We start from the raw sequence: 25,753 nt of genomic DNA, 5'->3' as shown, positions 1-25,753 counted from the left end.
TCACCGTGATTCGAACCCGGGACCCTCAGATTGACAGTCCAACGCTTTAACCACTCGGCTATTGCGCCGAATAATAAATGACATAGAACAAACCAAATAGATAATAATAGTTACATAAATGGATGAATCAAAGACTACAATTATGGAAACATGAAAATCATGCAAAGAGAGAGAGAGAGAGAGAGAGCGTGTAGGAAATTTTAAGGATCTGTGAACCGTTGATTGAACCATGAAATTGTGACACTTAAATGGTTAGCTGGAAGAGGGTGTCCGCCCATGGATTATCGAATGCTTGGAGAAGGGAGACAACTGATGGAAATCATCTTCTTCTTTTTCGTTCGTGGGCTGCAACTCCCACGTTCACTCGTATGTACACGAGTGGGCTTTTTTTTCTTTTCTTTTTTTTGTACGTGTATAACCGTTTTTACCCCGCCATGTAGGCAGCCATACTCCGTTTTCGGGGGTAAATGCTATAACAGTTCGTGTGTGTGTGTGTGTGTGTGTGTGTGTGTGTGTGTGTGTGTGTGTGTGTGTGTATTTCAAAGAAAAGAAGAAACACTAGCAGTAGCAATCGACCTTGAAGATGTCTACAATAAAGTCCAGTTCGCGCACATCATGGAGCTGCTACTAAGGTATGGAGTAAGTTTGACACTGACAAGATGGATAGCAGCAGCGCTTCAGGAAAGAACCGTCGTCCTACGCCTCGGCGATTGGGTGTCTGCACCTTCAAAACTATCCATGAGACTGCCACAAGGGTCTCCGCTCTCTCCTGTCCTCTACAATGTCTACACGAAGGGCCTTGCAGACTTAAACAACAATGGAATAGCTCGGGTGCTTACTCTTGCGGATGATGGCCTGGTCTTCAAAACTTCGAAAGATGCTCAGGAAAGAACTAAAGCCGTCCAGAAACAACTAAACAATATTGCTCATTGGCGCAAAGACACAGGATCTTCCATCAATCCAGCGAAAGCCCAAACGTTGCTGTGCACCCTCAACAACAGAACCGCGAGCAAATCACCACCACCTGTGTCGTTCGACGGGATTCAGATCGAGAAAACTGAATGCCTACGCTACCTAGGAATACAGTTCGACAGGATGCTGACCTTCAGAAAACATACTGTTCTCAAATGCAAAAAGGGCCTTTCAGTCTTACAAGCAATGGCAACCAAAGGTATTGAACAACGCCACCTCTTCCTGCTATACCAATCACTCGTCCTCAGTGTGATCGACTACGGACTTGGGTTAACAACACCGTCTCAAAGCAACCTCTTAAAATTAGAAAGAGTTCAAAATGAAGCTATGAGGCTGATCCTTGGAACATCAAAAGACACGCCCACAGAAATCCATGTGATACCTGCTTGACCTTCCTTCAGTGCAGGCCAGAAACAAGTTAGAACAGGTTAAGACCTACTTCAAAGCATTAGAAAACCCTCAAAACCCACTGCATGACGCAGTCAAAGAACCAAAAGGCAGCCGTCTAGGACGAGGAAGATCATTGATGGGGCAAGCAGAAGACACAATGCAGCTAGCATGCCGACTACAAGACCTGAAAGAAACAAAAGAATGGGAGAAAAACCCCGAAAACCTCAACCATCTATTCAACACACCCACTCTAGGAAGACATTGTCGGGAATGGCCAGAGGGCAAAACTGATGCGGAAGTGAAGCTACTCATAGAAGAAAACAGTAAAGAAGAGGACATCATCATATACACAGATGGCTCAGTCACCAAAGACCAATCCGGCTGGGGATTCACTGCGAAACAAAATGGAAAAAAACAATTAGGGAAGAGAATGCTGCTTACAAAGTCACAACCTCCAGCCTAACGATGGAAGTTGAAGCTGTGACACATGCCCTCCAGTGGCTATCGTCCATCCATACAACAACAACGACGACGATGATGATGATGATGATGATGATAATATAAAACAACAACAACAACAACAACAACAAGAATCCTAATTTGCACCTTTCATGCTGGACATTCAATAACAACATATTACCACCATCACCATCTCTCTTGTGCTTACAGGTGCACGTGGCCAGCCTACGCTCTCCCCGCAGAGGTCAGGCTCCACGGAGGTCAGGGTCAGGGGTGAGAGGTGAGGGGTGGGAGGTCACGAGGCCCATGGCCCTGAAGAGGATGGCCAAGGACGGCCAGGAGAGCACCGTGCACGCGCTGGCCGAAAGACGGGCCCTGCTGCTGGCCGCTGACTGTCCGTTCATCGTGACACTGCTGTCGTGCTTCCAGACCAAGGTGTGTCTGTGTGTGTGTGTGTGTGTGTGTGTGTGTGGTGTGTGTGTGTGTGTGTGTGTGTGTGTGTGTGTGGTGTATGTGTGGTGTGTGTGTGTGTGTGTGTGTGTGTGTGTGTGTGTTTGTGTGTGTGTGGTGTGTGTGTGTGTGTGTGTGTGTGTGTGTGTGTGTGTGTGTGGTGTGTGTGTGTGGGGTGTGTGTGTGTGTGTGTGTGTGTGTGTGTGATGTGTGTGTGTGTGTGGTGTGTGTGTGTGTGTGTGTGTGTGTGTGTGTGGTGTGTGTGTGTGTGTGGTGTATGTGTGTGTGTGTGTGTGTGGTGTGTGTGTGTGTGTGTGTGTGTGGTGTGTGTGTGTGTGTGTGGTGTATGTGTGTGTGTGTGTGTGTGGTGTGTGTGTGTGGTGTGTGTGTGTGTGTGTGTGTGTGGTGTGTGTGTGTGTGTGTGGTGTATGTGTGTGTGTGTGCGTGTGTGTGTGTGCTGGCCACTGACTGTCCTTTCATCGTGACACTGCTGTCGTGCTTCCAGACCAAGGTGTGTCTGTGTGTGTGTGTGTGTGTGTGTGTGTGTGTGTGTGTGATGTGGTGTGTGTGTGTGTGATGTGTATGTGTGATGTGTGGTGTGTGTGTGTGTGTGTGATGTGTGGTGTGTGTGTGATGTGTGTGTGTGTGTGGTGTGTTTGTGCGTGTGTGTGTGTGTGTGTGATGTGTGTGTGTGTGTGTGTGTGTGATGTTTGTGTGTGTGTGTGTGTGTGATGTGTGTGATGTTTGTGTGTGTCCGTTCATCGTCACACTGCTGTCGTGCTTCCAGACCAAGGTGTGTGTGTGTGTGTGTGTGTGTGTGTGTGTGTGTGTGGTGTGTGTGTGTGTGTGTGTGTGTGTGTGTGTGTGTGTGTGTGTGTGTGTGTGATGTGTGTGTGTGTGTGGTGTGTGTGTGGTGTGTGTGTGTGTGTGGTGTGTGTGTGTGTGTGTGTGTCAGTGGTGTGTGTGTATGCGTGTATGTGTTTGTGTGTCTGTGTATGTGTGTGGTGTGTGTGTGCGTGTGTGTATGTGTGTGTGTGTGTGTGCGTGTGTGTATGTGTGCTGGCCACTGACTGTCCTTTCATCGTGACACTGCTGTCGTGCTTCCAGACCAAGGTGTGTGTGTGTGTGTGTGTGTGTGTGTGTGTGTGTGTGTATGTGTGTGTGTGTGTGTGTGTGTGTGTGTGTGTGTGTGTGTGTGTGTGTGAATGAGAGAGAGAGATAGAGTGCGTGAGAGAGAGAGAGAGAGAGAGAGAAAGTGTGTGAGTGTGAGAGAGAGAGAGAGACACAGAAAGAGAGAGAGTGTGTGTGTGTGAGCGAGAGAGAGAGGGGGGGGAAGAGAGAGTGCCCCTTCATCGTCACCCTCCTCTCCTGTTCCAGACCAAAGTTGTGGGGGTGGGGGGTGGGGGTGGGGGGGGACTGCTGCTTTCTGTCTTTCTTCCTTCTTTCGTATTTTTGGTTAACGTCTATCCGCAATTGTCATTGTAGACGAAAATCCATCATCTTCCCCACCCCACTCATGGCTTGCTTCATCAATACTTTCCTTAATTTCCTCTCTCCTTTTTTTTTTTTTTTTTTTTTTGCTGCCCCCTCATCTGCACCGTTCCAGTGGCATTACTCACATGTCACTATGTATATGCACGCCACGTGTTTTGCAATTATATTTCTATATTGATTGATATTGATATGGACACTTATATAGCGCCTATCCTCGGTCGGAGACCAAGCTCTAAGCGCTTTACAAACACGGGGTCATTTACACAACAGGCTGCCGCTACCTGGGTAGAGCCGACTGACGGCTGCCAATGGGCGCTCATCATTCGTTTCCTGTGTCATTCAATCTGATGTCAGGCACGCATACATACACATTCAGACAAACATGTAACATTTAATATTTTAGTGTATGACCGCTTTGTTTATTTACCCTGCCATGTAGGCAGCCATACTCCGTTTTCGGGGGTGTGCATGCTGGGTATGTTCTTGTTTCCATAACCCACCGAACGCTGACCTGGATTACAGGATCTTTAACGTGCGTATTTGATCTTCTGCTTGCGTATACACAATAAGGGGGTTCAGGCACTAGCAGGTCTGCACATACGTTGACCTGGGAGATCGGAAAAATCTCCACCCTTTACCCACCAGGCGCCACCGAGATTCGAACCCAGGACCCTTAGATTGAAAGTCCAACGCTTTAACCATTCGGCTGTTGCGCCCGTCATTATTATATTAAATTATATTTCTGTATGCACGGTCCACGTTGTTGCAGTTAGCTTTTTATATGCACAGTAGGTGTTGTTGCAGTTAGTTAGCTTTTTATATGCACGGTCCACGTTGTTGCAGTTAGCTTTTTACATGCACAGTCCACGTTGTTGCAGTTAGCTTTTTATATGCACGGTCCACGTTGTTGCAGTTAGCTTTTTACATGCACGGTCCACGTTGTTGCAGTTAGTTTTTTATATGCACGGTACGTGTTGTTGCAGTTAGCTTTTTATATGCACGGCAGGTGTTGTTGCGATTATATTTCTATATGCATGGTCCATGTTGTTGCAGTCAGCTTTCCATATGCAGGGTACAGCCCAACACATCAGCTCGTATAACAGATCGACATAAGTTTACAGTTGGGCCAACAGCAAAGTGAACGCTGTATTATCAATGGTTTCTCAATTGCAATGGGTAATCATTTACAGCTTAGTCTTTTGTGAAAAACTATGACCATGAGGCACTATTGCACTGGCTCTTAGTGTTGAAACCCTTTGGGCTAGTTGGCCTTTTGGGAACCATCCCAACGCGAACTGTCCTAAAACTCTAGAGTGGGGGATGTAACCTGGGCAAGACACTCTCCACTATAATCAAATTCTAGCCCAGATAAGTCGGGACAGCAGTTGCCTCCTCTGCTGTTTTGATGGTCCTAGTCGGACACGACTGACTATCATACGTGTGTTGCAGTTAGCTTTCTACCTCCTTATGGAGCTGGCGGAAGGGGGGTCACTCACAGACACACTGAAGGCTGTGGGCAGGTTCCCTGAAGCAAACGTCAGGTCGGTGCCTGCTGGTGGTGACGTTTGTTTATTCATTCATTTATTTATTTATTTATCTGTATATTTGTTTATCTATTTATTTCATCACTAATTCATTCATTTCGTTTATTTATTTATTCAGTTCTTTATTCTTTATTTGTCGATATAATTTTTTATTTATTAATCTATTTGTTTAATCATTAATTAATTAATTAATTTATTTATTTATTTATCATGTATCTACTGTCTTTGTTTTTGAGGAGGAGAAGAAGGAGAACAAAAAGAACAAGAAGAAACAACATCAACAACAAGATGGGCACACACACACACACGCACACGCACACACACACACACACACACATGACTCCATTCGTCATAAGACGTTTGAGAACAAGTTTATTGGAATTGCCAAGTGATTTTTTATCATCATTATTTTTAGTAGTAGTAGTGGCAGCAGCAGCAGCAGCAGCAGCAGTAGTAGTAGTAGTAGCAGTGGTGGTGGTGGCAGTAGTAGACGCAGTAGTTTTAATGAGGCTATTGCCTCGAGGTTTGGCGCTTGATAGACAGTCTTTTTTCAAATCATCATCATCATCATCATCATTATTATCGTGATCGCCGTCGTTCTTCTTCTTCTTCTTCTTCTTCTTATTATTATTATTATTATTATTATTATTATTATATTACTTTTACTATCGGTCTTATTATCAGTATTATTATTATACTTGTACAGGTTTTACGGAGCTCAGCTGCTGATGGCCCTGTCTTTTCTTCACGATAAGGACATTCTCCATCGGTAAGTATCACTCTTTCTTCTTGATAAGCATATTGTCCTTCAGTACATAATATCATGCCTAAGGACATTCTCCATTGCTGTTTATCACCCTTTCTTCACGATAAGGACATTCTCCATCGGTAAGTATCACTCTTTCTTCATGATAAGGACACCACTCTTTCTTCACGATAAGGACATCACTCTTTCTTCACGATAAGGACATTCTCCATCGGTAAGTATCACTCTTTCTTCACGATAAGGACATCACTCTTTCTTCATGATAAGGACAGCTCTCTTTCTGCACGATAAAGACACCACTCTTTCTTCACGAAGAGGACATCACTCTTTCTTCACGATAAGGACATTCTCCATCGGTAAGTATCACTCTTTCTTCACGAAAAGGACATCACTCTTTCTTCACGATAAGGACATCACTCTTTCTTCACGATGAGGACATCACTCTTTCTTCACGATAAGGACATCGCTCTTTCTTCACGATAAGGACATCACTCTTTCTTCACGATAAGGACATCACTCTTTCTTCACGATAAGGACATCACTCTTTCTTCACGATAAAGACATCACTCTTTCTTCACGATAAAGACATCACTCTTTCTTCACGATAAGGACATCACTCTTTCTTCACGATGAGGACATCACTCTTTCTTCACGATAAGGACATCACTCTTTCTTCACGATGAGGACATTCTCCATTGGTAAGTATCGCTCTTTGTTCACAATAAGGACAGCACTCTTTCTTCACGATAAGGACATTCTCCATCGGTATGTATCGCCCAGCTGTATGAAACAATGCCTCAATACTCAGCTTATATCAGAGATTGATATAAGCGTACAACTAGTTGGGCCAGCAGCAAAGTGAGAGCTGTATGATCAATGGTTTCTCCACTGAAATGGGAATATCCCATTTACAGCTTAGTTTGGTGAAGGACTATGATTCAAACTAGGAAGCAACATTGCTTTGGCCCTTTGTTCTGCAGCTTTGGAGGCTAGTTTGGCTTTGGGGAACTATTTGCATTTGTATTTGCATTTGTATTTCTTTTCATCACAACAGATTTCTCTGTGTGAAATTCGGGCTGCTCTCCCCAGGGAGAGCGCGTCGTTACACTACAGCCCCACCCTTTTTTTTCTTTTTTTAAAATTTTTTTCCTGCATGCAGTTTTATTTGTTTTTCCTATCGATGTGGATTTTTCTACAGAATTTTGCCAGGAACAAGCCTTTTGTTGCCGTGGGTTCTTTTACGTGCGCTAAGTGCATGCTGCACACGGGACCTCGGTTTATCGTCTCATCCGAATGACTAGCGTCCAGACCACCACTCAAGGTCTAGTGGAGGGGGAGAAAATCTCGGCGGCTGAACCGTGATTCGAACCAGCGCGCTCAGATTCTCTCGCTTCCTAGGCGGACGCGTTACCTCTAGGCCATCACTCCAACTATCCCAACAATGACTGTCCTAAAGCCCTCTCGGCTGAGAGAGTGGGGATGTAACCTGGGCAAGGCACACATCGATAAATCAGCCCAGATAGTCGGGACAGCAGTTGCCTTCTCTGCTGTTATGATGGTCATCGTCGGACACGACTGACCATCATACAGATGCGTGCTGGCTCTGCTAAGTACACACACGTTCATCAGTACAACATAGACGTGTTTGTCTTGCAGGACCAAAGCAGTCAGTCTGATTTTTTCTGGCAAGAGTGTAACTGTCTTGCAGTCAGTCAGTGTTGTTTGTCTGGCAGTTACTCTGGTTTCACCAGAGATGCCTACGAAAGATCATCGGCATAAAGTGGCAAGACAGGGTCTCCAACCTCCAGGTCCTAGAGAGGAGCGGCCTGCACAGCATCGAAAGCCTGCTGATCCAGTGCCAGCAATGCTGGACAAGACACGTTGTCCGCATGTCAGACAGCAGGATCCGAAGATGCTCTTGTATGGCCAGCTGAAGGAAGGCCACCGCCAACTTGGAAGACCCTGCAAGCGCTTCAAGGACACCTTGAAGACAAACCTCAAAGCCAAATCGCTTCCTGGGAAACTGGTGCCCTTGACTGCTGTCGCTGGAGGATGCTGTGCTCTAGTGGCATAAAGACGTTTGAAAACAAGAGAACGCTGGCCAGAGAAGCGTGAGCGAAGAAAGCAGGGCCCAACTTCTGGAGACGTTTTCCCATGCAACACCTGTGGGAAGTGCTGCGCATCCAGAATCGGCCTCTTCTCCCATAATTATGAGGACACACGCCGACAGATAAGCGTGCCTGCCTACTCGTCCGTCGGTCCGACGGGAGACATTTACACTGTGGTTTGTGGTTTGTCTGGTAGAGACCTCAAAGTGGATAATGTGTTGCTGGACGCGGCAGGCTACATACGGCTGTGTGACTTTGGACTCAGCATGGATCACTTTGCTGACCGTGACCAAGTGTCCAGCCCGTGTGGCACGCTCTTCTACGTGGCCCCGGAGGTGACTGACAGACAGAATGAGTGAAGGAAGGAAGGGGGGGGAAAGAACGAAGGGAGAAAGGATGGAGGGAAGGATGCAAGGAAGGAGGAAGGAAGGATGGGACGAACGAACGAACGAACGAAAGGAGGGAAGATGAAACGAAGGCAGGAAGGACGGAATGGGAAGGAAGGGTGAAGCGAAGAAAGGAATAAAGGAAAGATGGAAGGGAGGATGGAATAAAGGAAGGATGGCAGGAAGGTTAAATGGAAGGAAGGAAGGATGGAATGAATGAAGGATGGAACGAAAAGGGAATGAAGGAAGGAAGGAAGGATGCATCGAAGTAAGGAACGGAGGGAGGAAGGAAGGGATAAAGGGATGCAAGAATGATCGAAGGAAGGAAGGAAGGATGGATGGAATGAAGAAAGGGATAATGAAGGAGAGAAGGATGGAACGAAGGAAGGAAGGAATAGAGGAAGGAAGGGTGGATTGATCAGAAAAGGAAGAAAGGAAGGGATTAAGGAAGGACGTGTGGTAAAAAGGAAGGAAGAAATGGTTTGATGATACAAAGCCATCACCCCTCATGAAATTCACAAACGCAATATCTGAATGACTGTTGTTGCAGGTGCTTCGCGGGGAGCCGTACAGCAAAACAGCCGACTGGTGGTCATACGGGGTGCTGCTGTTCTATTTGGCCACTGGGACTGTACGTTTGTGTAGTGGTTGTGTTTATTGCTGTAGTGGTGATGGTGATGGTCAGGTCAGGGCATAGCCCTTGCTACTGGTACCATGTAACCCAGTACTACCTGCCGCATGTGAAGTCTCCCAACGACGGACCAGGCGGAGGAGGAGGAAACCTTTCCCAACGGCTGTGAAGGCGGAAGAGGATGACCAAAGGGCAGGGAGAGCTCTTATCCTTAGCTGGAAGTCCTCCTAGGAGACGGAGCTCCGAAGGAAAAAAAAAAACCTGCACCTGCCGAGGCCGTGGCAGTATCTTCACCTGTGGGACTGTGAGCGTCGGTAGGGAGAGAATGGGGAAGGGACTGCACAACTCCTCCTCACTAAAAAAAAAAAAAAGTCACCTGTGCTGGTCAGGCACTTGCAACACCTGTGGGAAGTGTTGCGCATCCAGAATCGGCCTCTTCTCCCATATGAGGACACACACCGACAGATAAGCCTGCTTGCCTCCTCACCCGTCGGACCGACGGGAGACTCCATCATAGGTGGTGATGGTGGTATTTCAGTTGTTGTTGTACTTTGCTGTTCTATTTTGGCCACTGGGATTTTACGTTTGTGTAGTGGTTGTGTTTATTGCTGTGGTGGTGATGGTGGTGGTGGTGATGGTGGTATTTCAGTTGTTGATGTTCTCTGTCTTCTACGTCATTGTTCTACTTCGCTGGTTCTATTTGGCCACTGGGATTTTAAGTCTGTGTGGCGGTTGTGCTTACTGTGGTGTTGGTGGTGGTGGTATTGAAGTTGCTGTTGCTTTTAATCATTGTTGTTGGTGGTGAGTGTGTGTGTGGGGGGGGGGGGGGGGAGATGGAGGAGGGAGATGAAGGGGTGGGGATGGGGGTTCGGGGGGGGGGGGGGGGTGTTTGCTGTTGTAGTAGTTGTTGTTTTCTTCGTCATTGATTTACTTCATCGTCTTCGTCTTCGTCTCTTTCTTTATGGACATCAACATCTATCTCTTCTTCTCTTCTATCTGATCTCCATCCAACGCCGGCCCGTTCTGTTCTGCTCCTCTCCCTTCTCTTCCTTTTTTTCTACATGAATGGTGTGTGTGTGGGTGCGTGTGAAGGGGGGGGGGTCGGGTGTTGGGTGTTCGGGGGTCCTTGCTTTTTTTTCCGTCAGTGAAGAAAGTCACACACACACACACACACACACACACACACACACACACACACACACACACATACATATATACACACGCACGCACGCACGCACACACACACACGCACACACGTACTTTTTTTTTAAGTGACACACGCAACTTTCGCCACGGTACAATGTAAGGGAGGTAAGTCAATAAAAACCATGAATTTTGCAGATGTATTGAGTTGTGACCCCCCTTCCCCCATTCGACTTGCTTTCTTTCTCTCTCTGTCTGTCTGTCTCTCTCTCTCTCACTTTATCTCTTTCTGTCTATCTGTCTCTGTCTCTCTCTCTCTTTAATTCGGCTCTCAGTAGAAGAAATAGTGCATTAACAGGAAAAAGAAAAAAACAAACAAACAAAAAACCCGGATAAATCATTTGGATTGAAAATTAAGAAGAAATCCAGACACACGCACACTCACACACACGCACGCACGGACGCACGCACATGCATAACTACAAATACGCCATTTATGTGTGTGTGTGTGCCATGCGTCCGTGCGCGCGTGTGTGTGTATGCATGTGTGCGCGTTTGTGTATATATATATATGTGTGTGTGTGTGTGTGCGGTGAATATTCGCGTGTCGGTGGGTGTGTTCCAGCTGCCATTCTCAGGGGAGAGCATTCAGTCACTGTACATCGCCGTGACCCGGAAGGAGCCGTGCTATCCCAGCTTCCTCAGTCTTGACGTCATTGCCTTCATTCGAAAGGTATCGTATATATTCTTCTTCAGAGGACGCATGTTTCGCATGATGGTTATCTCTATATTTATCTGTATAGAAGATGTTGATTCATTTGTGAAGATGATGAATATTAATCTGTGTAGACTACTTTAAGTTGACATGTATGTACATATATATACATACCCATATCTCTCCCTGTCTCTGCCTCTGTCTTTCTTTCCCTTTGAATATATATATATATAAAGAAAAACAAACACATCAATCTGTCAAATATTCCAAATTTTCGGAACGATCACGTTCCTTCCACAAGGGATAAGTTGTTTACATGTTACCAGGGTCACTCTTACGTAGCTATTATGACGCAAGCACACCATGACGTACATGTTGTAATGCAATTTCACTATGCCAGGTTTCGCCCAGAGCCTAATGAATTGCTATTGTCTATTTTCTTCAACTGTCAAAAAAATAAGTTACTGAATAACCCAATCAACAGTCGAGAAATAAAACGATAAATAATAACAATAATAAGAAAAATGAAATAAAAATAAATGGAGACTCGACGAAGCGAAAGAGGAAGTTCATTCTAACTGCAAGGTCCAGAGACAGAGAAAGAACGGCGGCCAACAGTCGAGTGTTTGAATCTAGGTATGGGTAAACAGAGTGGATTCGAAGCCCATCGTAGAGTGCGAGATGGAGTGTAGAGGTGAAGGCAGCCATAGAGATAGGAAGGGGCTGATTTCTGAATACATTTATAACATAGAGTGCAGATCTTGTACTTTATTCTGTGTGAGACAGGGAGCCAGTGGAGATGTTGCAAAAGAAGAGTGATGTGCTTCGATCTTTTCTTTCTGAGGACGAGTCGGGCAGTACAATACAATACAATACAATTTCAGGGCTGAGCAGGTTTCTGTAAATGACGATGAGGTATGTGTGTGTGTGTGTGTGTGTGCGTGCGTGCGTGCGTGCGTGCTTGTATGTGTTTGTATGTGTGTGTTTGCGCGCGCGAGCATGTGCGTGCGTGTGTGTGTGTGTGCGCGCGCGCGCGCGTGTGTTCGTGCGTTTGACTGTCAACAGATGTTAGTGAAGAGCCCTCAGAGACGGCCCGGGCAGTGGGCAGAGGAACGGCAGACCCTGAAGAACGACGCCTTCTTTTCCTCCATGGACTGGTCAGCCCTGTGGCTCAGGGATCTCGTGCCCCCGGAGTTACCCAAACACTGCAAGTCCTTTATTCATTTTTATTTTATTTTATTTTATTTTATTTTATTTTGCAGCCCCGTCATCTGTACCGTTTCAGTGACATCACTCCCACGCCGCTCATTCCGAGTCCACCCCCCCACGCCCCCCCCCCACCCCCCACCCACCCATATACAGCCCCAGTCTGTCGCAGCCCTAGTGCCGGCAGTTTCAATGTTGGCTGCTCTTGCCCAATACAGAGTCTGTGGCCGTGTGGGTTCGAATCCCACTCTCGCCCTTTCTCCCAAGTTTGACTGGAACATCGAACTGAGCGTCTGTTCGTTCGGGTGAGACGATAAACCGAGGTCCCGCGTGCACCATGCGCATGGCGCACTGAAAAAGAGTTTAGAGCTTGGTGTGTGACTGAGGATATGCGCTATACAAGTATCATATCATGTGTCGTGTCGTGTCGTGTCATCACACATCACATCACATCACATCACTTCACTAAGTCCACTGCTTTTCGATGTCGACAGATGTATCGTATCGTGTTGTGTCGGGTTGTGTCATATCGCCCATCACCTCACATCACCTCACCTCCTAACCTCACCTCACTACTCCATCTTTCACCTCGACATAACTCACCACCATCTCCTCAACTCTGCACCTACCCTCTCTGACCATCACCTCACCATCACCTCACCTCACTTCACTCCTCACTCACCTCACATCACCTCAATCACTTCACCCCTTCACTTCACCTAAGTCCTGCTCTCATGTCACAGACCTTATCACGTACTTCTGTCGTGTTGTGTCATATCGCCCATCACCATCACCTCACCATACCATCAGCTCACCATCACCATCACCTCACCTCACCTCACCATACCATCACCTCACCTCACCTCACCATCACCTCACCATATCTCACCTCACCATCACCTCACCTCACCATCACCTCACCATACCGTACCATACCATCACATCACCTCACCATCACCTCACCTCACCTCACCTCACCTCACCTCACCTCACCATCACCTCACCATCACCTCACCATCACCTCACCATCACCTCACCTCACCATCACCTCACTTCACCTCACCTCACCTCACCATCACCTCACCTCACCATCACCTCACTTCACCTCACCTCACTTCACCTCACCATCACCTCACCTCACCTCACCATCACCTCACTTCACCTCACCTCACTTCACCTCACCTCACCATCACCTCACCTCACCTCACTTCACCATCACCTCACCTCACCTCACCTTCACTTCACCTCACTTCACTTCACCTCACCTCACCTCACCATCACCTCACCATCACCTCACCTCACCTTCACCTCACCTCACCTCACCTCACCTCACCTCACCATCACTTCACTTCACATCACATCACATCACATCACTTCACTTCACTTCACTTCACTAAGTCCACTGCTTTTCTATGTCAACAGATGTATCGTATCGTATCGTGTCGTTTCGTGTCATGTCATATCGCATCGCATCGCACATCACATCACATCACATCACATCACATCGTATCATACAATATTACATCACAAAGTTCACTGATTTTTTAGATACATATATCATATCATATCATGTGTCGTGTCGTGCCATGTTATATCATGCCGTATCATATTGTATCATATCCTATATCATATCATATATTATTAGTAGTAGGCCTCCTTCGGTCATGGCTCACCATGGATAGAGTATATCCGACCTAATGTCTAACTGGGCTGTCTGCATTGACCAAGCAGCGTCGCCTGTGACTGTAGAGACCGATGCGAGAGAGACAGTCTCTGTCGCAGCGGTCCCATGTGTAAGCTGATGCTGGTCTGTTCCTGATGTCCCTTTTCTGCGAGCTCGCTTTTCTGCTGCAGCAGCTGACAGTTTGTCCTCACCAATCCGTAGCTGATTCTTAAGAGTGCTTCTCCATCTGTTGCGGTCATCTTCAAGGTCCTCCCAGGACTCAGTGTTGATCTCAAGTGCCTTCATGTCACGTTTGCAAACGTCTTTGTATCTCAGCTGTGGGCGGCCGATGCTTCTCTGCCCCGTGGCGAGCTCTCCATAAAGGATGTCTTTTGGGATGCGACCATCTTCTATGCGGCAAACGTGGCCCAGCCAACGCAGCCGATGCTGTCTCAGCATGGTATACATGGTCGGGAGGCCAGCGAGAGTCAGGACTTCGGTGTTTGTCACCTTGCCTTGCCAGGGGATGCCGAGTATGCGCCGTAGGCTTCTCAAGTGGAAGGTATTGAGCCTTTTCTCCTGACGAGCATGTGTGGTCCACGCCTCACTGCCATACAGCTTGGGATTTGTCCACACTCTTTGTGTGAGGCGGGCTAGCGTTGTGGCTGCCTTCCCGATCCTCTTGTCGATCTCGGTGTCAAGGGAGAGGTTGTTGGTGATGGTGGACCCAAGGTAAGTGAATTGATGGATGGTTTCAAGTTCGTAGTCATCAGTGGTGATGGCTGGTGGAGATGACGTGAGGCCTAGGACATTTTGTCTTCTTCAGACTGATGGTCAGACCGAAATCTTTGCAGGCCTGGGAGAAGCGGTCCATTAGTGACTGCAAGTCCCGCTGGGTGTGGGTCACAACTGCGGCATCGTCAGCAAAGAGCATGTCTCTGATGAGGGCTTCGCGGACTTTTGTCCTTGCTCTGAGGCGGGTGAGATTGAAGAGCCTGCCATCTGATCTGGTAGATACATATATCATATCATATTATATCATATCATGTGTCGTGTCTTGCCATGTTAGATCATGCTATATCATATTGTATCATATACCATACCACACCATATCATATATCTTATATCGTATATTGTATATCATATATCATATCACATCACATCATACCATATATGATATCGCAACACATCATACCATATGTCACATCACAACACATCATACCATACCATATCACATCACATTACATCATACCATACCATATCATATTATCTTATATCCTATTGTATATAATATATCACGACATCACACCACACCATATCATATATCTTATATCGTATATCATATATCCTATCACATCACATCATACCATACCATATCATATTATATCATATTGCATATCATATATCCTATCACATCACATCATACCATACCATATCATATTATCTTATATTGTATATCATGTATTATATCACATGACATCACACCATACCATATCATATTATCTTTTTTTGATGTTGTATACCATATATCATATCACATGACATCACACCATAAGACATCATTTATCGTATATCATATTGTATATCATATATCATATCACATCACATCACATCATAACATACCATATCACAACACTGATAAAGTCCATGTAAAGGTCATGACCCAATCTCTGGTTTTGTGTATATGCTTGAAACGCCCATTTATTTTTAGCATATACACAATACCATGATATGATATGATATATATATGATATGACATGATACTTGTATATCAATACCAGATATTCCATCATGACCTATTTACGTTTAAGAGAAAATATCATATCATGTATTTTATTTTATTCATTTTTATTCTTATTTATTTTTATTTTTTATTTCATTTTATTTATTTATTTTTTCTCAAGGCCTGACTAAGAGCGTTGGGTTACGCTGCTGGTCAGGCAGCTGCTTGGCAGATGTGGTATAGCGTATATGGATTTGAACGAACGCAGTGACGCCTCCTTGAGCTACTGATACTGATACTGATACTATGTCCACTGGATGTTCCTGTGTCCACAGACCTCTTGCCTCCCAGTCAGTCTAACTGGACCAGCGCCACACCCACCCCTCTACTCTCCGCCACCTTCCCCCTCGACCTTGGCGACCTGACCCCTGCTCAGCGTGACCGCCAGTCCAAGCAAACCAGGTCAAGGTCACTGGATCCCACCGGACTTTAGGCGTCCTCTCTGTCAGATACTGGGTCATGACCTGTTTACATTTCAGAGAAATGTCCCATTTATTTCTAGCATGTACACAGTGCCAGATATTGAGTCATGACCTATTTACATTTAAGAGAAACGCCCATTAATTTCTAGCATCTACACAATAATAAACGATAACAGATATTGGGTCATGACCTGTTTACATTTAGGAGAAATATCCACTCATTTCTAGCATATACACAATACCAGATATTGAGTCATGACCTACTTACATTTAAGAGAAACGCTCATTTATTTCTAGCACATACACAATACCAGATAATGAGTCATGACCTGTTTACATTTAGAAGAAATATCCACTCATTTCTAGCATGCACACAATACCATATATTGGATCATGATCTATTAACATTGAAGAATGCCCATTTATTTCCAGCATGTGCAGAATATCAGATATTAGGTTATCGCCTGTGTATATCTAGGAGAAACCAATTCCGTTCCAATTCCGTTCATTTGTAGCATGTACACAATATCATTTATCGGGTCATGACCTAATTATATTCAGGAGAAATGACCATTAATTCCTAGCATGAACACAATACCAGATATTGAGTCATGATCTGTTTACATTCAAGAGAAAATCCCGTTCATTTTCAAGCATGTGCACAATACCAGATATTGAGTCATGATTCAGTTATATTCATGAGGAATTGCCATTTATTTTCAGCATGTATACAAAATCATCAAATATTGACTCTTGACCCGTTTACATTTAGAAGGAATGCCCGTTTATTTCAAGCATGTACACAATACCAATTTTTGACTCACATGTGTAAACAAAGTGAGTCTATGTTTTAACCCGGTGTTCGGTTGTCTGTGTGTGTGTGTGTGTGTGTGTGTGTGTGTGTGTGTGTGTGTGTGTCCGTGGTAAACTTTAACATTGACATTTTCTCTGCAAATACTTTGTCAGTTGACATCAAATTAGGCATAAAAATAGGAAAAATTCAGTTCTTTCCAGTCATCTTGCTTAAAACAATATTGCACCTCTGGGATGGGCACAAAAAAATAAAAAAGAAGCCTAATTATATGCAAACTGCATTTACTGTTATATTTATATTTTTTGTATTCTCTAAACTTGGCACTTTGATCTGATATTCGACACAACAACAAGAGCAGTCATTACTATCATTTTTTGTTCAAACAGGAACTTCTTTTGCTAAGCATGGAATTTTTATTTATTTTGCAAACGTTTTGGTGCAGAGGGTAAAAAAGGGAAATTACTCTGTAATTAATGCCAGGGGACTTAATTTTTCACAAGTGAGTCATGAAGGCCTTGCCTCTCTTGTTTTGTTCTGAAAAAGGCCCATGCTGGTATGGCAGTTGTAACTGATTGCGAGTACAATGCCAAATGTGTTTCATGTTTTGTAATAGTTACATGAAATTTTCTTGCACCTCCACATGGTTTTCTGAACTAAACTGGTCTTGTCTGGTCTTGTCTTGTCTCGTCTCCAAATGGAGGTGCAAACACGAAGACTTTGCTTTTGAGTGTGTGGATGGCAAAATGACTTTTGGGAGAAAGCTAGCATGAAAAAATAAACAGATTGATACAAGAAAGGTATGGTTTCAATGAATGTGCGTTTCTCCGTGTGTGTGTGTGTGTGTTTCTCTCTGTGTGTGTGTGTGTGTGTGTGTGTGTGCACGTGCGCATGCTCGTGCGGACCGTCTGTCTTTCTTAATCGATCACCACGCGTCCCCTCCCTCGCTCTGTCCATCCGTCTGTCTACCTGTCTCCCTCTCCATGAAGAGGTTAGCTGAAAATGACCACGATTTCATTGCCAAGGACCTGTAGCTATCTGCACACACACATACATACACACACACGCGCGCGCGCGCGCGCTGTCTGTGAAGGAGACGGGAGGCTAGACAATGCTCATTTCTAGTAAGGTAAGTTTATTTTGTTCGTCCTGGCATAAGTTTTGAACGTAAATCAACACTTCCGAATGTTTCCCCCAGTGATCATTCAAATGGTTATAACCGAACATTGTACCACGTTTTGGTTATTAGATAAGACTATAGTTAGACAACGAATTGTGGAACACAAAATATACTTCGTTAGTGGGCTGCAACTCCCACATTCACTCGTATGTACACGAGTGGGCTTTTACGTGGATGACCGTTTTTACCCTGCCATGTAGGCAGCCATACTTCGTTTTCGGAGGGTGTGCATGCTGGGTATGTTTTTGTTTTTATAACCCACCGAACGCCGACATGGATTACAGGATCTTTAACGTGCGTATTTGATCTGTTTGCGTTCACACACGAAGGGGGTTCAGGCACTAGCAGGTCTGCACATGTTGACCTGGGAATCGGAAAAATCTCCCTTTACCCACCAGGTACCGTTACATTGATTCTAACTCGGGACCCTCTGAAAGTCCGCTTTAACCACTCGGCTATTGCGCCCGTCGAACACAATATAACTGGTCACAACCGAGTCCCGGAGAATGTCGACGTGTACAGGTTTTTTTGGGGGTGACGGATATTCATTATTAGCGCTTGTACAGATTTATGTACCCGATTCTGATTGTACGTGGGCTAACTGGAACATCCCACCTAAACCAATACTTGTTAAATGCATGTACCATCTTGCCAACAGCAAAGTGAGAGCTGTATGATCAATGGTTCCTCCATTATAATGGGAATTCATTTACAGCTTAGTCTTTCGTTAAGGATTTGACTCAAGCTAGGATGCAAGATTGCACTGTCAGTGCTGCAGCCTTGGGGGCTGGTTGGCCTTTGGGAACCATCCCAAAACTGACTGTCTGTCACGGCTCGTGACGGTTTCTATGCATGTGTTCATGTACAACTCTCTTTTCCATCCCTTCTCCCCCTTTCTCTCCCTCCCTCTCCTGTCTCTCTCTCCCTTCTCCCCCTCTTTCCATCCCTCTCCTTCACCCCCCTCTGTCCCCTTTCATGCTTTTTCACGTGCATATCTGAGGATATGTGAATATCATGTCCCTTCTCCTGAACGTTTTGTGAACTCTGAGTGAGTTCAGAAGTCTATATGGTGGGGAGAGAAAGATTTCTCTGGGCTTTTGATGCCAAGCTCTGTCAAGAGACGGATCACCGTTCCAGCGAGGGAGCTGTTGGGTGTCGTCCTACAGAAGTAGTGGGGTGTGTTCGTTGTCACCCCCTTCTTTCTGTGTGTGTGTGTGGGTCTGTGTTTCACCCTGGGCAGCGGTGTGCCCATTTACCTGGTGACAGGTGAGGGAGTCTGTGTTTGTCTGCGTAATATTAATGTAGTGTTGTGAATTGTGATATTGGTTGACGTTAAAGTGAGGTTTAGGTTACTTGCAAGGTCGGGGTGATGTGTTTTTTTAGTGGAAATCTTTTAAATCCAGCACTCTTTTATCTCTAAATATTCGGGGGAAATTAGTAAATTTGTTGTTTGGGTGTATCATTTTGCCATAATTATATTCAGCTCGGATTGTTTCAGGTCTGTAATGGTGATTGTCTAAGTGCAGTCTGTAAACTTTCCCAAACATTTTTGTGAGGATGGAAATGTGATGCAATTGTAATGTAGCCCGACTGGTGCTGTTTATATTATTCGGAACTAGCATGATGGAAAACGAAATATTATTGCCATTTGTATTAGTCATGATGTACGTTGGGGCTGTGTGTGTTTAACCCTTTTATTATTTGGAAATGCGAAAATGCTTTTCACGGCGATAGTTTTGTACGCCGAGGCTGATAGTTTATGTAAAGTAAAAGGTTATCCACTTGCTTTTTTTTAGCGTAATATATATTGCTTAAGGAAGAGATAAGTGGGGAGAGGGTGGGAATGTACTCTTTTGGAACTAGTAAATAACATAGTCAACAGAGCCAGTGAGGTGTTACAGGTTTTCCTGTTCCCTCCCTTCCGTGCCACTGCCTTCGACGGGTCTCCGGGACAAGCCTGGAATGGTCCTCGTCCCCCTTCTAACGTGTCACCCCGAAACTCCCTCACTCCCGTTCCCGTTCCCACTTTCCCTCTTCCCCGACCAGCTTCAACCAGCAAACTACCAGCGTGGTCCGTCTTTGGCTGTCAGCATGTGTATGAACTCTGGTAGCGTGTTTTAGCAGAACTAGCGCTGCAGTTGATTGCAAATTGTGTTGTGCTGTAGTTAGACAGAGGTTATTTTTGTGTGTGTGTGAGTAATGCTTGGGTTTGTGGTGTTCATTTATTTATGTATGTTTGCATGACCACAGTAAAATGAGCTGAACTTTTTGGTGTCTCTGTGTTTGTGTTGTTGAGACGTTAGCTAGTCTGGGAAGGGGCGGGGGTTCATGGCCAACCCCTTACGGGTTGTGACAATGGTGGAGATGCGGGGTAACTTATAGGTTAGTTAGGAGGGTACTGTGGGGAGGGTGTCCTTGTTCTGTTTGTCCTAGTAGTTGGTTCATGGTATACAACTTCATATTTGATTGTGAGGTTAGTTTTTCTGTGTTTGGTCAAGTTTTGGTCGTGTGGTGGATGTGTTTGAGGTAAGCCCTAAACTTCAATCAACCTCACCATGCCGACTAGGAGGCAGGCTGCCAATGTTGCCACACCAGGCTCAAAGACACCAGTTGCAGAACGTGATGACAAGAGTTTTTCTCCTGGAACTCTTGGAAGGGCTGAGTTGTCTGGCTGGGTTAAGGACCAGTTAAGTGAACAGCTCCCTGGCTCGCTCACTTCAGCAGTTAAAGGTGAGGCCCAGCTGGATGCAGCTTCCGTCCAAGATCCTTATGCTAGATTCCGGACTTTGGGTTCTGACCTGGGTTTGTCTGGCGAAGCCTTGGCTCGATTCATCGTAGATGCGGTAGAGAAAGAGGAGGCTAGGCGTATGAAAGAGGAAGAGAAAGAGGAGGCTAGACGTATGAAGGAGGAAGAGAAAGAGGAGGCTAGGCGTATCAGAGAGGAGGAGAGAGAGGAAGCCAGACGTATAAGGGAGGAGGATAGATTATTCAGGGAAAGGCAGTTGGAGGAAGAGAGGCAAAGATTTGAGAGGAAGATAGAACTCAAACAAGAAGAGATAGAGGCCAGGTCCGTGCAGCAGTTTCCCCTTACACCCTTCGATGGTAAGGATGACCTGGATTCTTTTCTCACTCATTTTGAGAGAGTGGCTGTCTTGAATAAGTGGAAACGAGAGTCCTGGGCCGCCCGCCTGGTTTCGTTACTTCAGGGCCGAGGAAGAGACGCCTGTCTACGACTTTCAGAGTCTGAAATTGGAAGTTACGACTCGCTGAAGGCCGCGTTGTTGCGTGTCTTCCTCTTGGACGCCGATACTTATAGGAAGAAGTTCCGGTCTATGCGGAAGTTGGCTGACGAAAATTTCGAACAGTTTCTAAACCGCCTGAAGACATGTCTTTCTCGCTGGTGTACGGCAAGTGGAAGAGATGAAAACCGGGTGGAAGATATAAAGGATCTGTTTCTACAAGAACAGTTCTTTTCAATTTTAACACCAGAACTGGTGACCGAAATCCGAAAGGAGGAACCACAGAGGGTAGAAGATGTGGCCCGCATTGCAACAAAGGTCGCTTGTGCCAGGAAGGCGGGTCGCTCTGCAGAAGCAGAGTTAAAAGCCACCAAGAAAACTGAGAGGAAATTTAATTCTGAATCTAGACAAGAGAATGTCAGTGAGACGTCCTCCAAGCATAGGGGTACAGGTCTGTTGGAGACTCGTGGAAGCCACAACCCCAAGTCGCCAATATGCTTTAAGTATGGGAAAGTTGGACACTTCGCCCGGGATTGCAAACAGCCAAAAGTAGTGTCTGCGGTTGCCAGTCGGACGTCTCGACCAAAAGAACGCCTTCTGCCGCCTCCTACTTTGTGCGTCCCTTGCGCTTCCCAAATATACACTCCCTGTTGCGAGGTGGTTGTTAATGGAGAGATGGTCAGAGGTATACGTGACACTGGAGCACACATGATCCTTGTGGCCCGTCGCTTGGTCTCACCTGACTCTTACACAGGGTCAACGGTTAGAATCGTCTTGGCTGAGTCCCGATGTGCGTCCGTGCTGCCAATAGCCTATGTAGACATGGTGTCACCGTTCATTGTTGGAAGGTTCCATGTAGCCGTGATGGAAGCACCTGTCGAGGACGTTATCATTGGTAACACCGCATGGAACACTGATGGCACCACAGTGAGCGATCCAGTTTATTCTGATCCCAAGATCGTGGGTGCTGTGGAGACCCGTGCCCAAACCAAGAAGAGATTTCAGTCTGCTGTTTCACTTCCAACGGACAGTGTAGATATACACGTGACACGAGAAGAACTAGTAGAGCAACAAGACCGAGACCTGGACTTGCAGAAGGCAAGAGTGTCTGCCGGGAACAATTCAGTTCAGAAAGCAGGATCCGGGGAAGTATCCTACCACCGTAAGGAGGGGGTGCTTGTCCGCCGTTTCAGAAACCACTGCGGAGAAGTTAACCAAGTCTGTGTTCCCAAGGGCTTACGGACTTCTGTATTACGGCTGGGTCATGACGCCCCTATGTCTGGTCATTTGGGCATGCAGCGTACCCGGGACCGGATTTTTCCACATTTTTATTGGCCGGGCATGTGCGCTGACATCAGGCGGTACGTCCAGTCTTGTGAGAGATGCCAGAAAACCGTGGCGAAAGGAAAAATTCCAAGAGTTCCTCTCATGAAGATGCCTTTGATCTCAGAGCCCTTCGACCGTGTCGCTGTTGACATCATCGGTCCTATTTCCCCTCCATCAGAATCTGGCAACAGATACGTGCTGACGATGGTGGACTACGCCACAAGATATCCTGAGGCCGTTCCTCTCAAGACAATTACGACTGAGGCGGTAGCAGAAGCATTATTCGGCATGTGGTCACGCACTGGGATTCCGTCGGAAGTACTCACTGACAGAGGGACCCAGTTCACTTCTAACACCATGCAGGAGGTGTATCGCTTGCTGGCTGTGCGAGGCCTCACAACAACACCATACCATGCACAGTGCAACGGCCTTGTAGAGCGTTTCAACGGGACGCTGAAGACCATGTTGCGTCGTCTGGCTCAAGAGGAACCGCGAATATGGGATCGCTGGCTCCCGGCGCTTTTGTTTGCGTACCGGGAGGTTCCACAGGAAAGCACTGGGTACTCCCCTTTCGAGCTGCTGTACGGGAGGACGGTGCGGGGGCCGATGCAGATTTTACGGGAACTCTGGCTTCACCCAGAAAAGTCTGAACTTCAGACTGCCGCCGAGTACATAGTAAACCTGCGCAACAAAATCTGACTCATGTGCCATCGCTCAGCAAAACGTGTCAAAGGCGGCCACCAAGTACAAGAAGTTTTTTGATGTCAAAGCGAAGAGCAGATATTTTGCAGAGGGCAGCAAGGTGTTGCTGCTTCGACCAAGCAAACATAATAAATTAGAATTGGAGTGGCAGGGTCCTTACACCGTCTTACGCCGGGTTGGCTTGGCGGACTACTGTGTCCAAGTTGGAAATAAAGAGAAACTATATCATGCAAACGTCTTGAAGCAGTTCGTGGAACGGACACCCGAAGCATCTGTTGCCCTGGCAGTGATTGATGACATAGAGGAGTGCTGGGAAGGGACACGGACTGTGAGTCAGGACATTCCTCTTCTTCCACTGGAGTCATCTGAAGGTCCGGGGGATGTGGTGGTCGATCCAAACAATCCTGCTTTGAAGGCTGCAATACTGGACATGACGGAGGATTTTGCAGATGTACTGACGGACTTACCATCCTGCACTCACCTTGAGACTTGCACCATAGAGCTCATCTCTAACACGCCAGTACGGACTCGGCAGTACCCCCTTCCTTACTCTCAGAGGGAAACCATTCAGGAGGAAGTGGAGTCCATGCTGAAGTTGGGTGTGATCGAGCCCTCTTGCTCACCGTACTCATCTCCTATCGTCTTGGTTAAAAAGAAAGACGGCAAGATTCGTTTTTGTGTTGACTTTCGTCGCATCAACAAATTGACAGTATTTGATTCTGAACCCATGCCAGATATCGATGCACTCTTCGCAAAACTGGCAGGGAAACGGGTGTTTTCAAAGCTCGATTTGTCAAAGGGCTACTGGCAGATTCCGGTGGCTGAGGCTGATCGACCCAAAACAGCATTTATGACCCCCCAGGGTCATTTCCAATGGCGGGTTATGCCATTCGGACTGAAGACTGCTGGTGCCATTTTCAGCCGGATGATGCGCAAGTTGCTCCTCCCACTGGGACTTTCTGAGGTAGACAACTTTATGGATGACATCCTGGTTTCGTCTGTCGATGAAGGGTCTCACCTCCGCCTCTTACGAACTGTCTTTGGAAGACTGCGAGAATGTACTCTGACAGCGCGGCCAACAAAGTGTTTTCTAGGGCTTCAAGAACTGGATTATTTGGGTCATCGGGTTGGCCGAGGAAAAATCTGGCCTGATGATGCTAAGATGCAGAAGATCCAAGATGCCCCTCGTCCTGTCACCAAACGACAGCTTCGTGGATTCCTGGGTCTGGTGGGCTATTATCGCCGGTTTGTGCCACAGTTCGCAGAAATAGCTTTGCCTCTCACTGACAAGACGAAGAACAGAGAACCCAGTAAGATCTCTTGGGATGAAAAGTGCGAGAGAGCATTCAGCCGGCTGAAGGGGGTTCTCTGCAGTCGTCCTGTTTGCTGCCTGCCCGATCTCACCAAACCTTTCATCCTCCGGACAGACGCATCGGACGTGGGTGTTGGGGCAATGCTGCTTCAAGACCAGGGCTTTGGCGCACAACCAGTCGCTTGTGCTAGCAAGAAGCTAAACCCAGCAGAACGCAACTATCCCACTATCGAAAAGGAGTGCTTGGCTCTCATTTGGGGTGTGCACAAGTTCAAGTGCACTGTCTGTCACGGCTCGTGACGGTTTCTATGCATGTGTTCATGTACAACTCTCTTTTCCATCCCTTCTCCCCCTTTCTCTCCCTCCCTCTCCTGTCTCTCTCTCCCTTCTCCCCCTCTTTCCATCCCTCTCCTTCACCCCCCTCTGTCCCCTTTCATGCTTTTACACGTGCATATCTGAGGATATGTGTATGTCATGTCCCTTCTCCTGAACGGTTTGTGAACTCTGAGTGAGTTCAGAAGTCTATATGGTGGGGAGAGAAAGATTTCTCTGGGCTTTTGATGCCAAGCTCTGTCAAGAGACGGATCACCGTTCCAGCGAGGGAGCTGTTGGGTGTCGTCCTACAGAAGTAGTGGGGTGTGTTCGTTGTCACCCCCTTCTTTCTGTGTGTGTGTGTGGGTCTGTGTTTCACCCTGGGCAGCGGTGTGCCCATTTACCTGGTGACAGGTGAGGGAGTCTGTGTTTGTCTGCGAAATATTAATGTAGTGTTGTGAATTGTGATATTGGTTGACGTTAAAGTGAGGTTTAGGTTACTTGCAAGGTCGGGGTGATGTGTTTTTTTTAGTGGAAATCTTTTAAATCCACCACTCTTTTATCTCTAAATATTCGGGGGAAATTAGTAAATTTGTTGTTTGGGTGTATCATTTTGCCATAATTATATTCAGCTCGGATTGTTTCAGGTCTGTAATGGTGATTGTCTACGTGCAGTCTGTAAACTTTCCCAAACATTTTTGTGAGGATGGAAATGTGATGCAATTGTAATGTAGCCCGA

General features: G+C 46.3%; 2 protein-coding genes across 2 annotated transcripts in view; both read left to right on the top strand.

Moving 5' to 3' along the window:
* Positions 1-16,143, top strand: part of LOC143285943 (protein kinase C beta type-like) — a 16,996-nt gene extending 853 nt beyond the window's left edge. Inside the window, exons 2-9 of the mRNA XM_076593393.1 lie at positions 2,032-2,256; positions 5,215-5,306; positions 6,016-6,078; positions 8,380-8,518; positions 9,120-9,200; positions 10,969-11,076; positions 12,124-12,265; positions 15,986-16,143. Of these exons, the coding sequence (XP_076449508.1) occupies positions 2,032-2,256; positions 5,215-5,306; positions 6,016-6,078; positions 8,380-8,518; positions 9,120-9,200; positions 10,969-11,076; positions 12,124-12,265; positions 15,986-16,143 (1,008 nt within the window). The remainder of the gene's footprint in view (positions 1-2,031; positions 2,257-5,214; positions 5,307-6,015; positions 6,079-8,379; positions 8,519-9,119; positions 9,201-10,968; positions 11,077-12,123; positions 12,266-15,985) is intronic.
* Positions 16,144-20,678: 4,535 nt separating this feature from the next.
* Positions 20,679-25,002, top strand: LOC143285940 (uncharacterized). Its single transcript, XM_076593392.1, has 3 exons — positions 20,679-21,050; positions 21,330-23,363; positions 23,407-25,002. Exons 1-3 carry the CDS (start codon positions 20,679-20,681, stop codon positions 25,000-25,002), a joined length of 4,002 nt encoding a protein of 1,333 aa, XP_076449507.1.
* The last annotated feature ends 751 nt before the right edge of the window (positions 25,003-25,753 follow it).

Source organism: Babylonia areolata, chromosome 9 (assembly GCF_041734735.1).
Source record: "Babylonia areolata isolate BAREFJ2019XMU chromosome 9, ASM4173473v1, whole genome shotgun sequence".
Classification (NCBI taxonomy): domain Eukaryota; kingdom Metazoa; phylum Mollusca; class Gastropoda; order Neogastropoda; family Buccinidae; genus Babylonia; species Babylonia areolata.
Note: the sequence above shows the minus strand (reverse complement) of the source record. Positions and strands in the feature narration are given on the sequence as shown.